At 51.7% G+C, this 19,929-nt stretch overlaps 1 protein-coding gene across 1 annotated transcript in view; it reads right to left on the bottom strand.

Annotated features, from left to right (window-relative positions):
* Nucleotides 1–19,929, bottom strand: part of LOC140399954 (cathepsin F-like) — a 120,713-nt gene that overhangs the window by 60,248 nt on the left and 40,536 nt on the right. The window contains exon 5 of the mRNA XM_072489448.1: nt 13,069–13,168. Within this exon, the coding sequence (XP_072345549.1) occupies nt 13,069–13,168 (100 nt within the window). The remainder of the gene's footprint in view (nt 1–13,068; nt 13,169–19,929) is intronic.

Genomic DNA, 19,929 nt, shown 5'->3' with positions numbered 1-19,929 from the left:
CTCCCTCTACACTGTCCCCAACAACACTCCCAGGACAGGTACAGCACGGGGTTAGATACAGAGTAAAGCTCGCTCTGTACTGTCCCCCATCAAACACTCCCAGGACAGGTACAACACGGGGTTAGATACGGAGTAAAGCTCCCTCTGTACTGTCCCCCATCAAACACTCCCAGGACAGGGACAGCACGGGGTTAGATACAGAGTAAAGCTCCCTCTACACTGTCCCCATCAAACATTCTCAGGACAGGTACAGCACGGGGTTAGATACAGAGTAAAGCTCCCTCTACACTGTCCCCATCAAACACTCCCAGGACAGTTACAGCACGGGATTAGATACAGAGTAAAGCTCCCTCTACACTGTCCGCATCAAACACTCCCAGGACAGGTACAGCACGGAGGTACATACAGAGTAAAGCTCCCTCTATACTGTCCCCATCAAACACTCCCAGGACAGGTACAGCACAAGTTTAGATACAGAGTAAAACTCCCTCTACACTGTCCCCATCAAACACTCCCAGGACAGGTACAGCACGGGGTTAGATACAGAGTAAATCTCCCTCTACACTGTCCCCATCAAACACTCTCAGGACAGGTACAGCACGGGGTGAGACACAGAGTAAAGCTCCCTCTACACTGTCCCCCATCAAACACTCCCAGGACAGGTACAGCATGGGGTCACTGCAGAGTAAAGCTCCCTCTTCACTGTCCCCATCAAACACTCCCAGGACATGTACAGCACGGGGTTAGATACAGAGTAAAGCTCCCTCTACACTGTTCCTATCAAACACTCCCAGGACAGGTGCAGCACGGGGTTAGATACAGAGTAAAGCTCCCTCCACACTGTCCCCATCAAACACTCCCAGGACAGGTACAGCACGGGGTTAGATACAGAGTAAAGCTCCCTCTACACTGTCCCCATCAAATACTCCCAGGACAGGGACAGCACGGGGTTAGATACAGAGTAAAGCTCCCTCTACACTGTCCCCCATCAAACACTCTCAGGACAAGTACAGCACGGGGTTAGATGCAGAGTTATGCTCCCTCTACACTGTCCCCATCAAACACTCCCAGGACAGGTACAGCATGGGGTTAGATACAGAGTAAAGCTCGCTCTGTACTGTCCCCATCAAACACTCCCAGGACAGGTACAGCACGGGGTTAGATTTGGAGTAAAGCTCCCTCTGTACTGTCCCCCATCAAACACTCCCAGGACAGGGACAGCACGGGGTTAGATACAGAGTAAAGCTCCCTCTACACTGTCCCCATCAAACACTCTCAGGACAGGTACAGCACGGGGTTAGATACAGAGTAAAGCTCGCTCTACACTGTCCCCATCAAACACTTCGAAGACAGGTACAGCACAGGGTAAGATACAGAGTAAAGCTCCCTCTACACTGTCCCCAACAACACTCCCAGGACAGGTACAGCACGGGGTTAGATACAGAGTAAAGCTCGCTCTGTACTGTCCCCCATCAAACACTCCCAGGACAGGGACAGCACGGGGTTAGATACAGAGTAAAGCTCCCTCTACACTGTCCCCATCAAACATTCTCAGGACAGGTACAGCACGGGGTTAGATACAGAGTAAAGCTCCCTCTACACTGTCCCCATCAAACACTCCCAGGACAGTTACAGCACGGGATTAGATACAGAGTAAAGCTCCCTCTACACTGTCCGCATCAAACACTCCCAGGACAGGTACAGCACGGAGGTACATACAGAGTAAAGCTCCCTCTATACTGTCCCCATCAAACACTCCCAGGACAGGTACAGCACAAGGTTAGATACAGAGTAAAACTCCCTCTACACTGTCCCCATCAAACACTCCCAGGACAGGTACAGCACGGGGTTAGATACAGAGTAAATCTCCCTCTACACTGTCCCCATCAAACACTCTCAGGACAGGTACAGCACGGGGTGAGACACAGAGTAAAGCTCCCTCTACACTGTCCCCCATCAAACACTCCCAGGACAGGTACAGCATGCGGTGACTGCAGAGTAAAGCTCCCTCTTCACTGTCCCCATCAAACACTCCCAGGACATGTACAGCACGGGGTTAGATACAGAGTAAAGCTCCCTCTACACTGTTCCTATCAAACACTCCCAGGACAGGTGCAGCACGGGGTTAGAAACAGAGTAAAGCTCCCTCCACACTGTCCCCATCAAACACTCCCAGGACAGGTACAGCACGGGGTTAGATACAGAGTAAAGCTCCCTCTACACTGTCCCCATCAAATACTCCCAGGACAGGTACAACACGGGGTTAGATACGGAGTAAAGCTCCCTCTGTACTGTCCCCCATCAAACACTCCCAGGACAGGGACAGCACGGGGTTAGATACAGAGTAAAGCTCCCTCTACACTGTCCCCATCAAACACTCTCAGGACAAGTACAGCACGGGGTTAGATGCAGAGTTATGCTCCCTCTACACTGTCCCCATCAAACACTCCCAGGACAGGTACAGCACGGGGTTAGATACAGAGTAAAGCTCGCTCTGTACTGTCCCCCATCAAACACTCCCAGGACAGGTACAACACGGGGTTAGATACGGAGTAAAGCTCCCTCTGTACTGTCCCCCATCAAACACTCCCAGGACAGGGACAGCACGGGGTTAGATACAGAGTAAAGCTCCCTCTACACTGTCCCCATCAAACACTCTCAGGACAGGTACAGCACGGGGTTAGATACAGAGTAAAGCTCCCTCTACACTGTCCCCATCAAACACTCCCAGGACAGTTACAGCACGGGGTTAGATACAGAGTAAAGCTCCCTCTACACTGTCCGCATCAAACACTCCCAGGACAGGGACAGCACGGGGTTAGATACAGAGTAAAGCTCCCTCTACACTGTCCCCATCAAACATTCTCAGGACAGGTACAGCACGGGGTTAGATACAGAGTAAAGCTCCCTCTACACTGTCCCCATCAAACACTCCCAGGACAGTTACAACACGGGGTTAGATACAGAGTAAAGCTCCCTCTACACTGTCCGCATCAAACACTCCCAGGACAGGTACAGCACGGAGGTACATACAGAGTAAAGCTCCCTCTATACTGTCCCCATCAAACACTCCCAGGACAGGTACAGCACAAGGTTAGATACAGAGTAAAACTCCCTCTACACTGTCCCCATCAAACACTCCCAGGACAGGTACAGCACGGGGTTAGATACAGAGTAAATCTCCCTCTACACTGTCCCCATCAAACACTCTCAGGACAGGTACAGCACGGGGTGAGACACAGAGTAAAGCTCCCTCTACACTGTCCCCCATCAAACACTCCCAGGACAGGTACAGCATGGGGTCACTGCAGAGTAAAGCTCCCTCTACACTGTCCCCATCAAACACTCCCAGGACATGTACAGCACGGGGTTAGATACAGAGTAAAGCTCCCTCTACACTGTTCCTATCAAACACTCCCAGGACAGGTGCAGCACGGGGTTAGATACAGAGTAAAGCTCCCTCCACACTGTCCCCATCAAACACTCCCAGGACAGGTACAGCACGGGGTTAGATACAGAGTAAAGCTCCCTCTACACTGTCCCCATCAAATACTCCCAGGACAGGTACAACACGGGGTTAGATACGGAGTAAAGCTCCCTCTGTACTGTCCCCCATCAAACACTCCCAGGACAGGGACAGCACGGGGTTAGATACAGAGTAAAGCTCCCTCTACACTGTCCCCATCAAACACTCTCAGGACAAATACAGCACGGGGTTAGATGCAGAGTTATGCTCCCTCTACACTGTCCCCATCAAACACTCCCAGGACAGGTACAGCACGGGGTTAGATACAGTGTAAAGCTCGCTCTGTACTGTCCCCCATCAAACACTCCCAGGACAGGTACAACACGGGGTTAGATACGGAGTAAAGCTCCCTCTGTACTGTCCCCCATCAAACACTCCCAGGACAGGGACAGCACGGGGTTAGATACAGAGTAAAGCTCCCTCTACACTGTCCCCATCAAACACTCTCAGGACAGGTACAGCACGGGGTTAGATACAGAGTAAAGCTCCCTCTACACTGTCCCCATCAAACACTCCCAGGACAGTTACAGCACGGGGTTAGATACAGAGTAAAGCTCCCTCTACACTGTCCGCATCAAACACTCCCAGGACAGGTACAGCACGGAGGTAGATACAGAGTAAAGCTCCCTCTATACTGACCCCATCAAACACTCCCAGGACAGGTACAGCACAAGGTTAGATACAGAGTAAAGCTCCCTCTACACTGTCCCCATCAAACACTCCCAGGACAGGTACAGCACGGGGTTAGATACAGAGTAAAGCTCCCTCTACACTGTCCCCATCAAACACTCCCAGGACATGTACAGCATGGGGTTAGGTACAGAGTAAAGCTCCCTCTACACTGTCCCCATCAAACACTCCCAGGACAGGTACAGCACGGGCTAGATACAGAGTAAAGCTCCCTCTACCCTGTCCCCATCAAACACTCCCAGGACAGGTACAACACGGGGTTAGATACGGAGTAAAGCTCCCTCTGTACTGTCCCCCATCAAACACTCCCAGGACAGGGACAGCACGGGGTTAGATACAGAGTAAAGCTCCCTCTACACTGTCCCCATCAAACACTCTCAGGACAGGTACAGCACGGGGTTAGATACAGAGTAAAGCTCCCTCTACACTGTCCCCATCAAACACTCCCAGGACAGTTACAGCACGGGGTTAGATACAGAGTAAAGCTCCCTCTACACTGTCCGCATCAAACACTCCCAGGACAGGTACAGCACGGAGGTAGATACAGAGTAAAGCTCCCTCTATACTGACCCCATCAAACACTCCCAGGACAGGTACAGCACAAGGTTAGATACAGAGTAAAACTCCCTCTACACTGTCCCCATCAAACACTCCCAGGACATGTTCAGCACGGGGTTAGGTACAGAGTAAAGCTTCCTCTACACTGTCCCCATCAAACACTCCCAGGACATGTACAGCACGGGGTTAGGTACAGAGTAAAGCTCCCTCTACACTGTCCCCATCAAGCACTCCCAGGACAGGTACGGCACGGGGTTAGATACAGAGTAAAGCTCCCTCTGCACTGTCCCCCATCACACACTCCCAGGACAGGTACAGCACGGGGTTAGATACAGAGTAAAGCTCCCTCTACACTGTCCCCATCAAACACTCTCAGGACAGGTACAGCACGGGGTGAGACACCGAGTAAAGCTCCCTCTACACTGTCCCCCATCAAACACTCCCAGGACAGGTACAGCATGGGGTCACTACAGAGTAAAGCTCCCTCTACACTGTCCCCATCAAACACTCCCAGGACAGGTACAGCACGGGCTAGATACAGAGTAAAGCTCCCTCTACACTGTTCCTATCAAACACTCCGAGGACAGGTGCAGCACGGGGTTAGATACAGAGTAAATCTCCCTCCACACTGTCCCCATCAAACACTCCCAGGACAGGTACAGCACAGGGTTAGATACAGAGTAAAGCTCCCTCTACACTGTCCCCATCAAACACTCTCAGGACAGGTACAGCACGGGGTTAGATACAGAGTAAAGCTCCCTCTACACTGTCCCCATCAAACACTCCCAGGACAGTTACAGCACGGGGTTAGATACAGAGTAAAGCTCCCTCTACACTGTCCGCATCAAACACTCCCAGGACAGGTACAGCACGGAGGTAGATACAGAGTAAAGCTCCCTCTATACTGACCCCATCAAACACTCCCAGGACAGGTACAGCACAAGGTTAGATACAGAGTAAAACTCCCTCTACACTGTCCCCATCAAACACTCCCAGGACATGTACAGCACGGGGTTAGGTACAGAGTAAAGCTTCCTCTACACTGTCCCCATCAAACACTCCCAGGACATGTACAGCACGGGGTTAGGTACAGAGTAAAGCTCCCTCTACACTGTCCCCATCAAGCACTCCCAGGACAGGTACGGCACGGGGTTAGATACAGAGTAAAGCTCCCTCTGCACTGTCCCCCATCACACACTCCCAGTACAGGTACAGCACGGGGTTAGATACAGAGTAAAGCTCCCTCTACACTGTCCCCATCAAACACTCTCAGGACAGGTACAGCACGGGGTGAGACACCGAGTAAAGCTCCCTCTACACTGTCCCCCATCAAACACTCCCAGGACAGGTACAGCATGGGGTCACTACAGAGTAAAGCTCCCTCTACACTGTCCCCATCAAACACTCCCAGGACAGGTACAGCACGGGCTAGATACAGTGTAAAGCTCCCTCTACACTGTTCCTATCAAACACTCCGAGGACAGGTGCAGCACGGGGTTAGATACAGAGTAAATCTCCCTCCACACTGTCCCCATCAAACACTCCCAGGACAGGTACAGCACGGGGTTAGATACAGAGTAAAGCTCCCTCTACACTGTCCCCATCAAACACTCCCAGGACAGGTACAACACGGGGTTAGATACGGAGTAAAGCTCCCTCTGTACTGTCACCCATCAAACACTCACAGGACAGGGACAGCACGGGGTTAGATACAGAGTAAAGCTCCCTCTACACTGTCCCCATCAAACACTCTCAGGACAAGTACAGCACGGGGTTAGATGCAGAGTTATGCTCCCTCTACACTGTCCCCATCAAACACTCCCAGGACAGGTACAGCACGGGGTTAGATACAGAGTAAAGCTCGCTCTGTACTTTCCCCCATCAAACACTCCCAGGACAGGTACAACACGGGGTTAGATACGGAGAAAAGCTCCCTCTGTACTGTCCCCCATCAAACACTCCCAGGACAGGGACAGCACGGGGTTAGATACAGAGTAAAGCTCCCTCTACACTGTCCGCATCAAACACTCCCAGGACAGGTACAGCACGGAGGTAGATACAGAGTAAAGCTCCCTCTATACTGTCCCCATCAAACACTCCCAGGACAGGTACAGCACAAGGTTAGATACAGAGTAAAACTCCCTCTACACTGTCCCCATCAAACACTCCCAGGACAGGTACAGCACGGGGTTAGATACAGAGTAAAGCTCCCTCTACACTGTCCCCATCAAACACTCCCAGGACATGTACAGCATGGGGTTAGGTACAGAGTAAAGCTCCCTCTACACTGTCCCCATCAAACACTCCCAGGACAGGTACAGCACGGGCTAGATACAGAGTAAAGCTCCCTCTACCCTGTCCCCATCAAACACTCCCAGGACAGGTACAGCACGGTGTTAGATACAGAGTAAAGCTCCCTCTACACTGTCCCCATCAAACACTCCCAGGACAGGTACAGCACAGGGTTAGATACAGAGTAAAGCTCCCTCTACACTGTCCCCATCAAACACTCCCAGGACAGGTACAACACGGGGTTAGATACGGAGTAAAGCTCCCTCTGTACTGTCCCCCATCAAACACTCCCAGGACCGGGACAGCACGGGGTTAGATACAGAGTAAAGCTCCCTCTACACTGTCCCCATCAAACACTCTCAGGACAAGTACAGCACGGGGTTAGATGCAGAGTTATGCTCCCTCTACACTGTCCCCATCAAACACTCCCAGGACAGGTACAGCACGGGGTTAGATACAGAGTAAAGCTCGCTCTGTACTGTCCCCCATCAAACACTCCCAGGACAGGTACAACACGGGGTTAGATACGGAGAAAAGCTCCCTCTGTACTGTCCCCCATCAAACACTCCCAGGACAGCGACAGCACGGGGTTAGATACACAGTAAAGCTCCCTCTACACTGTCCCCATCAAACACTCTCAGGTCAGGTACAGCACGGGGTTAGATACAGAGTAAAGCTCCCTCTACACTGTCCCCATCAAACACTCCCAGGACAGTTACAGCACGGGGTTAGATACAGAGTAAAGCTCCCTCTACACTGTCCGCATCAAACACTCCCAGGACAGGTACAGCACGGAGGTAGATACAGAGTAAAGCTCCCTCTATACTGTCCCCATCAAACACTCCCAGGACAGGTACAGCACAAGGTTAGATACAGAGTAAAACTCCCTCTACACTGTCCCCATCAAACACTCCCAGGACAGGTACAGCACGGGGTTAGATACAGAGTAAAGCTCCCTCTACACTGTCCCCATCAAACACTCCCAGGACATGTACAGCATGGGGTTAGGTACAGAGTAAAGCTCCCTCTACACTGTCCCCATCAAACACTCCCAGGACAGGTACAGCACGGTGTTAGATACAGAGTAAAGCTCCCTCTACCCTGTCCCCATCAAACACTCCCAGGACAGGTACAGCACGGTGTTAGATACAGAGTAAAGCTCCCTCTACACTGTCGCCATCAAATACTCCCAGGACAGGTACAGCACGGTGTTAGATACAGAGTAAAGCTCCCTCTACACTGTCCCCATCAAACACTCCCAGGACAGGTACAGCACAGGGTTAGATACAGAGTAAAGCTCCCTCTACACTGTCCCCATCAAACACTCCCAGGACAGGTACAACACGGGGTTAGATACGGAGTAAAGCTCCCTCTGTACTGTCCCCCATCAAACACTCCCAGGACCGGGACAGCACGGGGTTAGATACAGAGTAAAGCTCCCTCTACACTGTCCCCATCAAACACTCTCAGGACAAGTACAGCACGGGGTTAGATGCAGAGTTATGCTCCCTCTACACTGTCCCCATCAAACACTCCCAGGACAGGTACAGCACGGGGTTAGATACAGAGTAAAGCTCGCTCTGTACTGTCCCCCATCAAACACTCCCAGGACAGGTACAACACGGGGTTAGATACGGAGAAAAGCTCCCTCTGTACTGTCCCCCATCAAACACTCCCAGGACAGCGACAGCACGGGGTTAGATACACAGTAAAGCTCCCTCTACACTGTCCCCATCAAACACTCTCAGGTCAGGTACAGCACGGGGTTAGATACAGAGTAAAGCTCCCTCTACACTGTCCCCATCAAACACTCCCAGGACAGTTACAGCACGGGGTTAGATACAGAGTAAAGCTCCCTCTACACTGTCCGCATCAAACACTCCCAGGACAGGTACAGCACGGAGGTAGATACAGAGTAAAGCTCCCTCTATACTGTCCCCATCAAACACTCCCAGGACAGGTACAGCACAAGGTTAGATACAGAGTAAAACTCCCTCTACACTGTCCCCATCAAACACTCCCAGGACAGGTACAGCACGGGGTTAGATACAGAGTAAAGCTCCCTCTACACTGTCCCCATCAAACACTCCCAGGACATGTACAGCATGGGGTTAGGTACAGAGTAAAGCTCCCTCTACACTGTCCCCATCAAACACTCCCAGGACAGGTACAGCACGGTGTTAGATACAGAGTAAAGCTCCCTCTACCCTGTCCCCATCAAACACTCCCAGGACAGGTACAGCACGGTGTTAGATACAGAGTAAAGCTCCCTCTACACTGTCGCCATCAAATACTCCCAGGACAGGTACAGCACGGGGTTAGATACAGAGTAAATCTCCCTCTACACTGTCCCCGTCAAACACACCCAGGACAGGTACAGCATGGGGTTCGATACAGAGTAAAGCTCCCTCTACACTGTTCCCGTCAAACACTCCCAGGACAGGTACAGCACGGGGTTAGATACAGAGTAATGCTCCCTCTACACTGTCCCCATCAAACACTCCCAGGACAGGTACAGCACGGGGTTAGATACAGAGTAAAGCTCCCTCTACACTGTCGCCATCAAATACTCCCAGGACAGGTACAGCACGGGGTTAGATACAGAGTAAATCTCCCTCTACACTGTCCCCGTCAAACACACCCAGGACAGGTACAGCATGGGGTTCGATACAGAGTAAATCTCCCTCTACACTGTTCCCGTCAAACACTCCCAGGACAGGTACAGCACGAGGTTAGATACAGCGTAAAGCTCCCTCTACACTGTCCCCATCAAACACTCCCAGGACAGGTGCAGCACGGGGTTAGATACAGAGTAAAGCTCCCTCTACACTGTCCCCATCACACACTCCCAGGACAGGTACAGCACGGGGTTAGATACAGAGTAAATCTCCCTCTACACTGTCCCCGTCAAACACACCCAGGACAGGTACAGCATGGGGTTCGATACAGAGTAAAGCTCCCTCTACACTGTTCCCGTCAAACACTCCCAGGACAGGTACAGCACGGGGTTAGATACAGAGTAATGCTCCCTCTACACTGTCCCCATCAAACACTCCCAGGACAGGTACAGCACGGGGTTAGATACAGAGTAAAGCTCCCTCTACACTGTCGCCATCAAATACTCCCAGGACAGGTACAGCACGGGGTTAGATACAGAGTAAAGCTCCCTCTACACTGTTCCCGTCAAACACTCCCAGGACAGGTACAGCACGAGGTTAGATACAGCGTAAAGCTCCCTCTACACTGTCGCCATCAAACACTCCCAGGACAGGTACAGCATGGGGTTCGATACAGAGTAAAGCTCCCTCTACACTGTTCCCGTCAAACACTCCCAGGACAGGTACAGCACGAGGTTAGATACAGCGTAAAGCTCCCTCTACACTGTCCCCATCACACACTCCCAGGACAGGTACAGCACGGGGTTAGATTCAGAATAAAGCTCCCTCTACACTGTCCCCATCAAATACTCCCAGGACATGTACAGCACGGGGTTAGATTCAGAGTAAAGCTCCCTCTACACTGTCCCCATCAAACACTCCCAGGACAGGTACAGCACGGGGTTAGATTCAGAGTAAAGCTCCCTCTACACTGTCCCCATCAAATACTCCCAGGACTGGGACAACATTTGCCATTGAAACACTTGAGGATTTTTTAAAATTTTGACCAATAGTTTGTCTTGAATTTGGATATGTTGGTGTTTGTAAACCCGTACTTCGTGATGCACTTCGCCAGACCTTCATCCATTTCCATAACTTTAATTCCTGGGATCGCTCGTCTTTCGCCGGGGGCTCATAGTTTGATGGGACGCCACTCCAGATCAAACGAGGGTGACTTGGCATCTCTCCTGATCAACCTGCCCGCCGTTGCCATGGTTAGAAGGGTTTGGCATTGTTACGAAGGCACCCTTCTTTGTCCATCTCGCCCGAGGACAGGACACAAACCCAGAACCTCTGTCTTAGAGGCTGAAACGCTAACCCCTGCGCCGTCCCCCCGCCCCGGGAGCTAGAGACGGCAACGTATCGGAAGGGAGTTTCGGAGCTCAGTGCCCAGACAGCTGATGACAGCCACTGGCTCCTTCGACAGCACCTTACAAACCCGCCACCTCTACCGCCTAGAGGGACGAGGGCAGCAGCAGACGCACGGGGAACGCCACCGCCTGCAAGTTCCCCCCCCCTCCGAGCCGCTCGCCATCCCGACTCGGAAGTGTATCAGCCGGTCTTTCATTGTGGCTGGCTGTCACGACCTCTGGGCTGGGGTGCGGTCAATTGGAGCCCCACCTGACCCGGAATCACAACACAGGTGAAATGAGATTATGTCTGCAATTCCCACGGTCCTTGGTTGAGCCAATAAAGTACAATCACCAGGTTTAATACGTTAACACAAATATTATGCCAGTATTATAATTAAACGGAGAGAAAATGTAACTGACTACCTACTACATCTTTCCCAATGCTCCCTTTCGAACCCGCCCCACACACACACACACACACAGACAACACAAAGGGGAAAGGGTGGTGGAAAGGGAAATAAAATATGACTAAAAATGAAAAATTAGGATCTTTGATGGACTGGGATGACTTCCAGTTAAAGTCTTTCAGGAGTTCAGGTTTTCGTTTTGATACTTTCTCCTTCCGCATTTGAGATGGCTTTCTCTGGAAAGGTCGTCGACTTTCTCTGCGGACTCAGCCCTCTTTCAGGTTCACGGCAAAGGGTGTGCCCGGAACTTACTGCATTCAGAGGGAGGGACGGAGACAGAGAGAGAGAGCGAGTTCCTTTCCCTTCCATTGTCTAAACACTTCTGTCCAGTTCTCTCAGAAGATATCAGGCAGGAAGCAATCACCGACCGCTGTCAGGCAGAACACTGCCAACTAACCGGTTGCCAATTAATCAATCAAAATGAGTCCCTCCAAAGTCGGTTCCTAATATCCACTCAGTGCCGAGGAGTCTGGTGCCTCCTCCCCGAAATACAAAACCTGGGAACGCACTGTCCTGGCAAACAAGCTGTTTCAGCTTCAGTTTTCTGCTTAAAGGAGCATCCCGATTATGGGACTAAAATAATAACATGAAATGAAAGAAATAGGAAAAAAGTGAGTAAACAGGAAGGACTTTTACACTGCGTCAAAATCCTTGGAACTCCCTCCCTAACAGCACTGTGGGCACACCTACACCACACGGGACTGCAGCGAGTTCAAGGTGGCGGCTCACCCACCACCACCTTCTCAAATTAAACCGTGGTCAACTTTAGATGTTTTGAAAGCTGGTGCGCTGGCATGGGGATAGTGTTCTGCCTGATGACGGTCAGTGATTGGTTCCTGTGTGATTCTTTCAGAGGGAACTGGGCAGAAGTGTTTGGGCCTCGGAAGTGAAAGGATCTCCCTCTCTCTTTCTGTCACTCTCTCTCTCTCTCTCTCTTTCTGTCATTCTCTCTGTCTCTCCGTCTCTCCCACTCTTCATCTCTCTCTCTCTCTATGCCTTTGTCTACAAAGGATATGTACCAAAACGAAAGCCTGAATTTACGGATCATAGAACCCCTACAGTGCAGAAGGAGGACATTTGGCCCATCGAGTCTGCACCAGCCCTTGCTCCAATAGACTGCCCTCCGCAGGCCCAATCCCCCGCTCCTCGCCCCAAAACCTCACCTAATCTTTTGGGCAATTTCTCATGGCCAATCCACCTAACCTGCACATCTTTGGACTGTGGGAGGAAACCGGAGCACCCGGAGGAAACCCACGCACACACGGGGAGAACGCGCAGACTCCGCACAGACAGTGACCCAGCGGGGAATCGAACTCGGGTCCCTGGCGCTGTGAAGCAGCGGCGCTGACCACCGTACCACCCGTGCCAGACCTCTAGCCAGCGATGCCCACACCCCATAAACAGGAATAAATGAACCCTTATCCCCCCCCTGGGTCGGGTGCTACTCTGACGAACTTGACCAGATACAGCTGTGGTGAGTCGGGTGGATGGGGCGGCGCAGGATCCGACGCGACCGCGGAACCTACCCTGCGTGGAGAGCGACGCTAACACCTTGGTCTTGATGGCCCATTGCGATTCCACGTTGGCGACCACGGCGAACGCCCAGCAGGCTTTGCAGGACGACCCCTGCGGAAGGGAGAAAGAATCGCGGTCACCGCCCATTCCAACAACAACAGCGGCAGCGGCAGCAAGCCGTAACTCTACAGCGCGGCGGCATGGGCAGAGCCCATTCCCCCATGATGCCTCACCGCAGAGGTGTGTTATGGGCCAGGGTTTAGGGAACCCCAAAGTGTATCATAGAGTTCACCTGACCCACAACTTTTAAAGATTGTGGTGTGGGGAGTGCACGGCCCACTCTACAGGTGTGGGACAGCAGAAATGGAAAAGTATTTTTTAAAGCAAAACAATGTTTATTCCATGAACTCAAGTTAACCTTTTTAAAACATACAGTGAACATCTTAGCAACCATCAATTCAAATACAACCCCCAAAGAATACAACACTAAGTAATCCTTAATAACTTCCCAAGCAACATCCAGAAGACAAAAGAAAACCTTTTAACAGAAGCACATCAGGTTTACATTCACTACTGAGAACATTTATAATTCTGAATTCACCAAATGATCAAGAGATAGTCTTTTCATGGCAGAGAGTTCAACAGTACACCTGCTCTGTCTGGCTTCAGCTCCAACACTGGAAACAAAACTGAAACACACCCTGCAGCAAACAGCCTAAAACGAAAGTAAAAAAGCTGACAGACAGCCCAGCTCCGCCCACACTCTGACATCACTGATAGACACCCATTTCTTAAAGGTACGCTCACATGGCAGGTGACAGACAGGAAATCGGGCGCCGCACCGAATATGGCGACATTCAAGATGGATAAGAAATGCGAGTAGAAGCTTTGATAAATCTCAACCCTGCCTTGAACCTCCCCGCTCCTGAATGGACCAATCTCTCGCGACATTGAAATCGATAACAAGAGGGCGGCTCGGTGGCACAGTGGTTAGCACGGCTGCCTCACGGCGCCGAGGTCCCAGGTTCGATCCCGGCTCTGGGTCACACTTCGTGTGGAGTTTGCACATTCTCCCCGTGTCTGCGTGGGTCTCGCCCCCACAACCCAAAGATGTGCAGGGGTAGGTGGATTGGCCGCGCTAAATTGGAAAAAGAAAAGAACTGGGTACACTAAATGTATAAAATAAAATTGTTTACGGACGTTGTATGTCGCCGTCTTCATTTTATCATCGAATTTAGAGTGCAGAAGGAGGCCATTCGGCCCATCGAGTCTGCACCGGCTCTTGGAAAGAGCACCCTACCCAAGGTCAACACCTCCACCCTATCCCCATGACCCAGTAATCCCACCCGGCACTAAGGGCAATTTTGTACACTAAGGGGCAATTTATCACGGCCAATCCACCTAACCTGCACATCTTTGGACTGTGGGAGGAAACCGGAGCACCCGGAGGAAACCCACGCACACACGGGGAGGATGTGCAGACTCCGCACAGACAGTGACCCAGCGGGGAATCGAACCTGGGACTCTGGAGCTGTGAAGCAATTGTGCTCACCGCTACGCGACCGTGCTGCCCAAAAATCCATTTCAGATCGAATTCGCAGAGTCAGGGGGAAACCCGGCAGGTCGAGGGAGGTCAGGTGGCCTGGAACTATGAGGTAAAGTTTATGGTACTTCTTGTGGGCTAAGGGGAGTAGGAGAGCTTCCTGCACTCGCCTCCACCCGCAACTGGCAGCTGCCCCCAATCTCCATCCTTCCATCCTCCTCCGCAACATTCCCGATTTCCCGATCTCTTTCCTGCCTTTCCCCGGCTGCAGGGCAGGTGGGTAGCCCTTGTCTCCAGTCCTGAACTCCTCCCTCCTGCTCTCTCCTCACCTCATTGTAAACGTCAGGGTTTCTAGAGCTGGCGCTTGAAGGATCTGTCAATGAGGCGGGCTTTGAGGAGGGCAGGGGAGTGGGAGCGAACGAGAGCGAACGAGAGAGAAATAGGGAGAGAGAGAAATAGGGAGAGAGAGAAAGACAGAGAGAGTAAGAAAGAGACAGATATGGAGAAAGAGAGAGCGAGGAACAGAGATAAATAGAGAGAGGGGAAGAAGCAGAGAGCGGGACGGAGGAAGATAGAAACAGGGACAGAGAGACACTCAGAGAGATAGAGATAGAAAGACGTGGAGATAGCGAGAGACAGTGATAGGAAGAGACAGATAAAACGATGCAGATAGAGAAAGGCAGTGGGAGAGAGACAGAGGGAGAGAGATAGAGATAGACAGAGACAGAATTAGATCGAGACGGAGGGAGAGAGACAGAGATAGACAGAGGGGAAGGGAATGATAGAGACAGAGGGAGAGAGACAGAGGGAGAGAGATAGAGATAGACAGAGACAGAGGGGGAGGGAATGATAGAGACAGAGGGAGAGAGACAGAGGGAGGGAGACAGAGGGAGAGAGACAGAGGGGGAGGGAGTGACAGAGACAGAGGGAGAGAGACAGAGGCAGAGAGACAGAGATAGATAGAGACAGAGGGGGAGGGAATGATAGAGACAGTGGGAGAGAGACAGAGGGAGAGAGACAGAGATAGTTAGAGACAGAATTAGATGAGACAGAGGGAGAGAGACAGAGATAGACAGAGACAGAGTGGGAGGGAGTGATAGAGACAGAGGGAGAGAGACAGAGGGAGAGAGACAGAGACAGATAGAGACAGAGGGGGAGAGAGTGATAGAGACAGAGGGAGAGAGACAGAGAGAGAGAGACAGAGATAGATAGAGACAGAGGGAGAGAGACAGAGGGAGAGAAACAGAGATAGATAGAGACAGAAATAGACCGAGACAGAGGGAGAAAGAGAGAGGGGGAGAGAGATAGAGATAGACAGAGACAGAGGGGGAGGGAGTGAAAGAGACAGAGGGAGAGAGACAGAGGGAGGGAGACAGAGATAGACAGAGACAGAGGGGGAGAGACAGAGGGAGAGAGACAGAGGGAGGGAGACAGAGATAGACAGAGACAGAGGGGGAGGGAGTGATAGAGACAGAGGGAGAGAGATAGAGATAGACAGAGACAGAGGGGGAGGGAGTGATGGAGACAGAGGGAGAGAGACAGAGGGAGGAGGCAGAGATAGACAGAGACAGAGGGGGAGGGAGTGATAGAGACAGAGGGAGAGAGACAGAGGGAGAGGGACAGAGGGAGAGAGACAGAGATAGACAGAGACAGAGGGGGAGGGAGTGATAGAGACAGAGGGAGAGAGACACAGGGAGGCAGGCAGAGATAGATAGAGACAAAGGGGGAGAGACAGAGGGAGAGAGATAGAGATAGACAGAGACAGAGGGAGAGGGAGTGATAGAGACAGAGGGAGAGAGACAGAGGGAGGGAGGCAGAGATAGACAGAGACAGAGGGGGAGAGACAGAGAAAGACAGAGACAGAGGGGGAGCGAGTGTTAGAGACAGAGGGAGAGAGACAGAGGGAGAGAGACAGAGATAGATAGAGACAGAATTAGATCGAGACAGAGGGAGAGAGACAGAGGGAGAGAGATAGAGATAGGCAGAGACAGAGGGGGAGGGAGTGATAGAGACAGAGGGAGAGAGACAGAGGGAGGGAGGCAGAGATAGCTAGAGAAGAATTAGATTGAGACAGGGGGAGAGAGACAGATGGAGAGAGACAGAGATAGACAGAGACAGAGGGGATGAGAGTGATAGAGACAGAGGGAGAGAGACAGAGGGAGGGAGGCAGAGATAGACAGAGACAGAGGGGGAGGGAGTGATAGAGACAGAGGGAGAGGGACAGAGGGAGGGAGACAGAGGGAGAGAGATAGAGATAGATAGAGACAGCGGGGAGGGAGTGATAGAGACAGAGGGAGAGAGAGTAAGAGAGAGAGAGACAGAGATAGATAGAGCCAGAGGGGGAGGGAGTGACAGAGACAGAGGGAGAGAGACAGAGGGAGAGAGACATAGGGAGGGAGACAGAGATAGACAGAGACCTAGGGGGAGAGAGTGATAGAGACAGAGGGAGAGAGACACAGGGAGAGAGACAGAGATAGATAGAGACAGAGGGAGAGAGACAGAGGGAGAGAGACAGAGATAGATAGAGACAGAGGGGGAGGGAGTGATAGAGACAGAGGGAGAGAGACAGAGGGAAAGAGACAGAGATAGATCGGGACAGGGGGAGAGAGACAGAGGGAGAGAGATAGACTAGATAGAGACAGAATTAGATCGAGACAGAGGGAGAGAGATAGAGATAGATAGAGACAGAAGGAGAGAGACAGAGGGAGAGAGACATAATTAGATCGAGTCAGAGGGAGAGAGACAGAGGGAGGGAGACAGAGATAGACAGAGACAGAGGGAGAGTTTCAGAGATAGATAGAGACAGAATTAGATCGAGACAGAGGGAGAGAGTCAGAGGGAGAGAGATAGAGATAGACAGAGACACAGGGGGAGGGAGTGACAGAGGCAGAGGGAGAGAGGCAGAGGGAGGGAGACAGAGATAGACAGAGACAGAGGGGGAGAGACAGAGATAGACAGAGACAGAGGGGGAGCGAGTGTTAGAGACAGAGGCAGAGAGACAGAGGGAGAGAGACAGAGATAGATAGAGACAGAATTAGATCGAGACAGAGGGAGAGAGACAGAGGGAGAGAGATAGAGATAGACAGAGACAGAGGGGGAGGGAGTGATAGAGACAGAGGGAGAGAGACATAGGCAGGGAGGCAGATATAGATAGAGACAGAATTAGATTGAGACAGGGGGAGAGAGACAGAGATAGACAGAGACAGAGGGGGTGAGAGTGATAGAGACAGAGGGAGAGAGACAGAGGGAGAGAGACAGAGATAGACAGAGGCAGAGCGGGAGGGAGTGATAGAGACAGAGGGAGAGAGAGTCAGAGAGAGAGAGACAGAGATAGATAGAGACAGAGGGGGAGAGACAGAGGGAGAGAGATAGTGACAGACAGAGACAGAGGGGGAGGGAGTGATAGAGACAGAGGGAGGGAGATAGAGGGAGGGAGACAGAGGGAGAGAGATAGAGATAGATAGAGACAGAGGGGGAGGGAGTGATAGAGACAGAGGGAGAGAGAGTCAGAGAGAGAGAGACAGAGATAGATAGAGACAGAGGGGGAGGGAGTGACAGAGACAGAGGGAGAGAGACAGAGGGAGTGGGACAGAGGGAGAGAGACAGAGGGAGGGAGTCAGAGATAGATACAGACAGAGGGGGAGAGACAGAGGGAGAGAGATGGTGACAGACAGAGACAGTGGGGGAGGGAGTGATAGAGACAGAGGGAGAGAGACAGAGGGAGTGCGACAGAGGGAGAGAGACAGAGGGAGGGAGACAGAGATAGACAGAGACCTAGGGGGAGAGAGTGATAGAGACAGAGGGAGAGAGACACAAGGAGAGAGACAGAGATAGATAAAGACAGAGGGAGAAAGACAGAGGGAGAGAGACAGAGATAGATAGAGACAGAATTAGATCGAGACAGAGGGAGAGAGACAGAGGGAGAGAGACAGAGATAGATAGAGACAGAATTAGATCGAGACAGAGGGAGAAAGATAGAGTAGATAGAGGCATAATTAGATCGAGACGGGGGAGACAGACAGAGCGAGAGAGGTAGAGATAGACAGAGACCGAGGGAGAGAGACAGAGATAGACAGAGACAGAGGCGGAGGGAGTGATAGAGATAGAGGGAGAGGGACAGAGGGAGAGAGACAGAGATAGATAGAGACAGAATTGGATCGAGACAGAGGGAGAGAGACAGAGGGAGACAGATAGAGTAGATAGAGTCATAATTAGATCGAGACAGGGGGAGAGAGACAGAGGGAGAGAGGTAGAGATAGACAGAGACAGAGGGAGAGAGACAGAGAGAGAGAGACAGAGGGAGAGAGACAGAGATAGATAGAGACAGAGGGAGAGAGACAGAGGGAGAGAAACAGAGATAGATAGAGACAGAATTAGACCGAGACAGAGGGAGAAAGACAGAGGGGGAGAGAGATAGAGATAGACAGAGACAGAGGGGGAGAGAGTGATAGAGACAGAGGGAGAGAGACAGAGGGAGGGAGACAGAGATAGACAGAGACAGAGGGGGAGAGACAGAGGGAGAGAGACAGAGGGAGGGAGACAGAGACAGAGGGGGAGGGAGTGATAGAGACAGAGGGAGAGAGATAGAGATAGACAGAGACAGAGGGGGAGGGAGTGATGGAGACAGAGGGAGAGAGACAGAGGGAGGGAGGCAGCGATAGACAGAGACAGAGGGGGAGGGAGTGATAGAGACAGAGGGAGAGAGACAGAGGGAGAGGGACAGAGGGAGGCAGGCAGAGATAGATAGAGACAAAGGGGGAGAGACAGAGGGAGAGAGATAGAGATAGACAGAGACAGAGGGGGAGGGAGTGATAGAGACAGAGGGAGGGAGGCAGAGGGAGAGAGATAGAGTAGATAGAGACATAATTAGATCGAGACAGGGGGAGAGAGACAGAGGGAGAGAGACAGAGATAGACAGAGACAGAGGGGGAGAGACAGAGATAGATAGAGACAGAATTAGATCGAGACAGAGGGAGAGAGACAGAGGGAGAGAGATAGAGATAGACAGAGACAGATGGGTAGGGAGTGATAGAGACAGAGGGAGAGAGACAGAGGGAATGAGGCAGAGATAGATAGAGAAAAATTAGATTGAGACAGTGGGAGAGAGACAGACAGAGATAGACAGAGATAGAGGGGGTGAGAGTGATAGAGACAGAGGGAGAGAAACAGAGGGAGGGAGGCAGAGATAAACAGAGACAGAGGGGGAGGGAGTGATAGAGACAGAGGGAGAGGGACAGAGGGAGGGAGACAGAGGGAGAGAGATAGAGATAGATAGAGACAGCGGGGAGGGAGTGATAGAGACAGAGGGAGAGAGAGTAAGAGAGAGAGA

Source organism: Scyliorhinus torazame, chromosome 24 (genome assembly GCF_047496885.1).
Source record: "Scyliorhinus torazame isolate Kashiwa2021f chromosome 24, sScyTor2.1, whole genome shotgun sequence".
Taxonomy (NCBI): Eukaryota; Metazoa; Chordata; class Chondrichthyes; order Carcharhiniformes; family Scyliorhinidae; genus Scyliorhinus; species Scyliorhinus torazame.
Note: the sequence above shows the minus strand (reverse complement) of the source record. Positions and strands in the feature narration are given on the sequence as shown.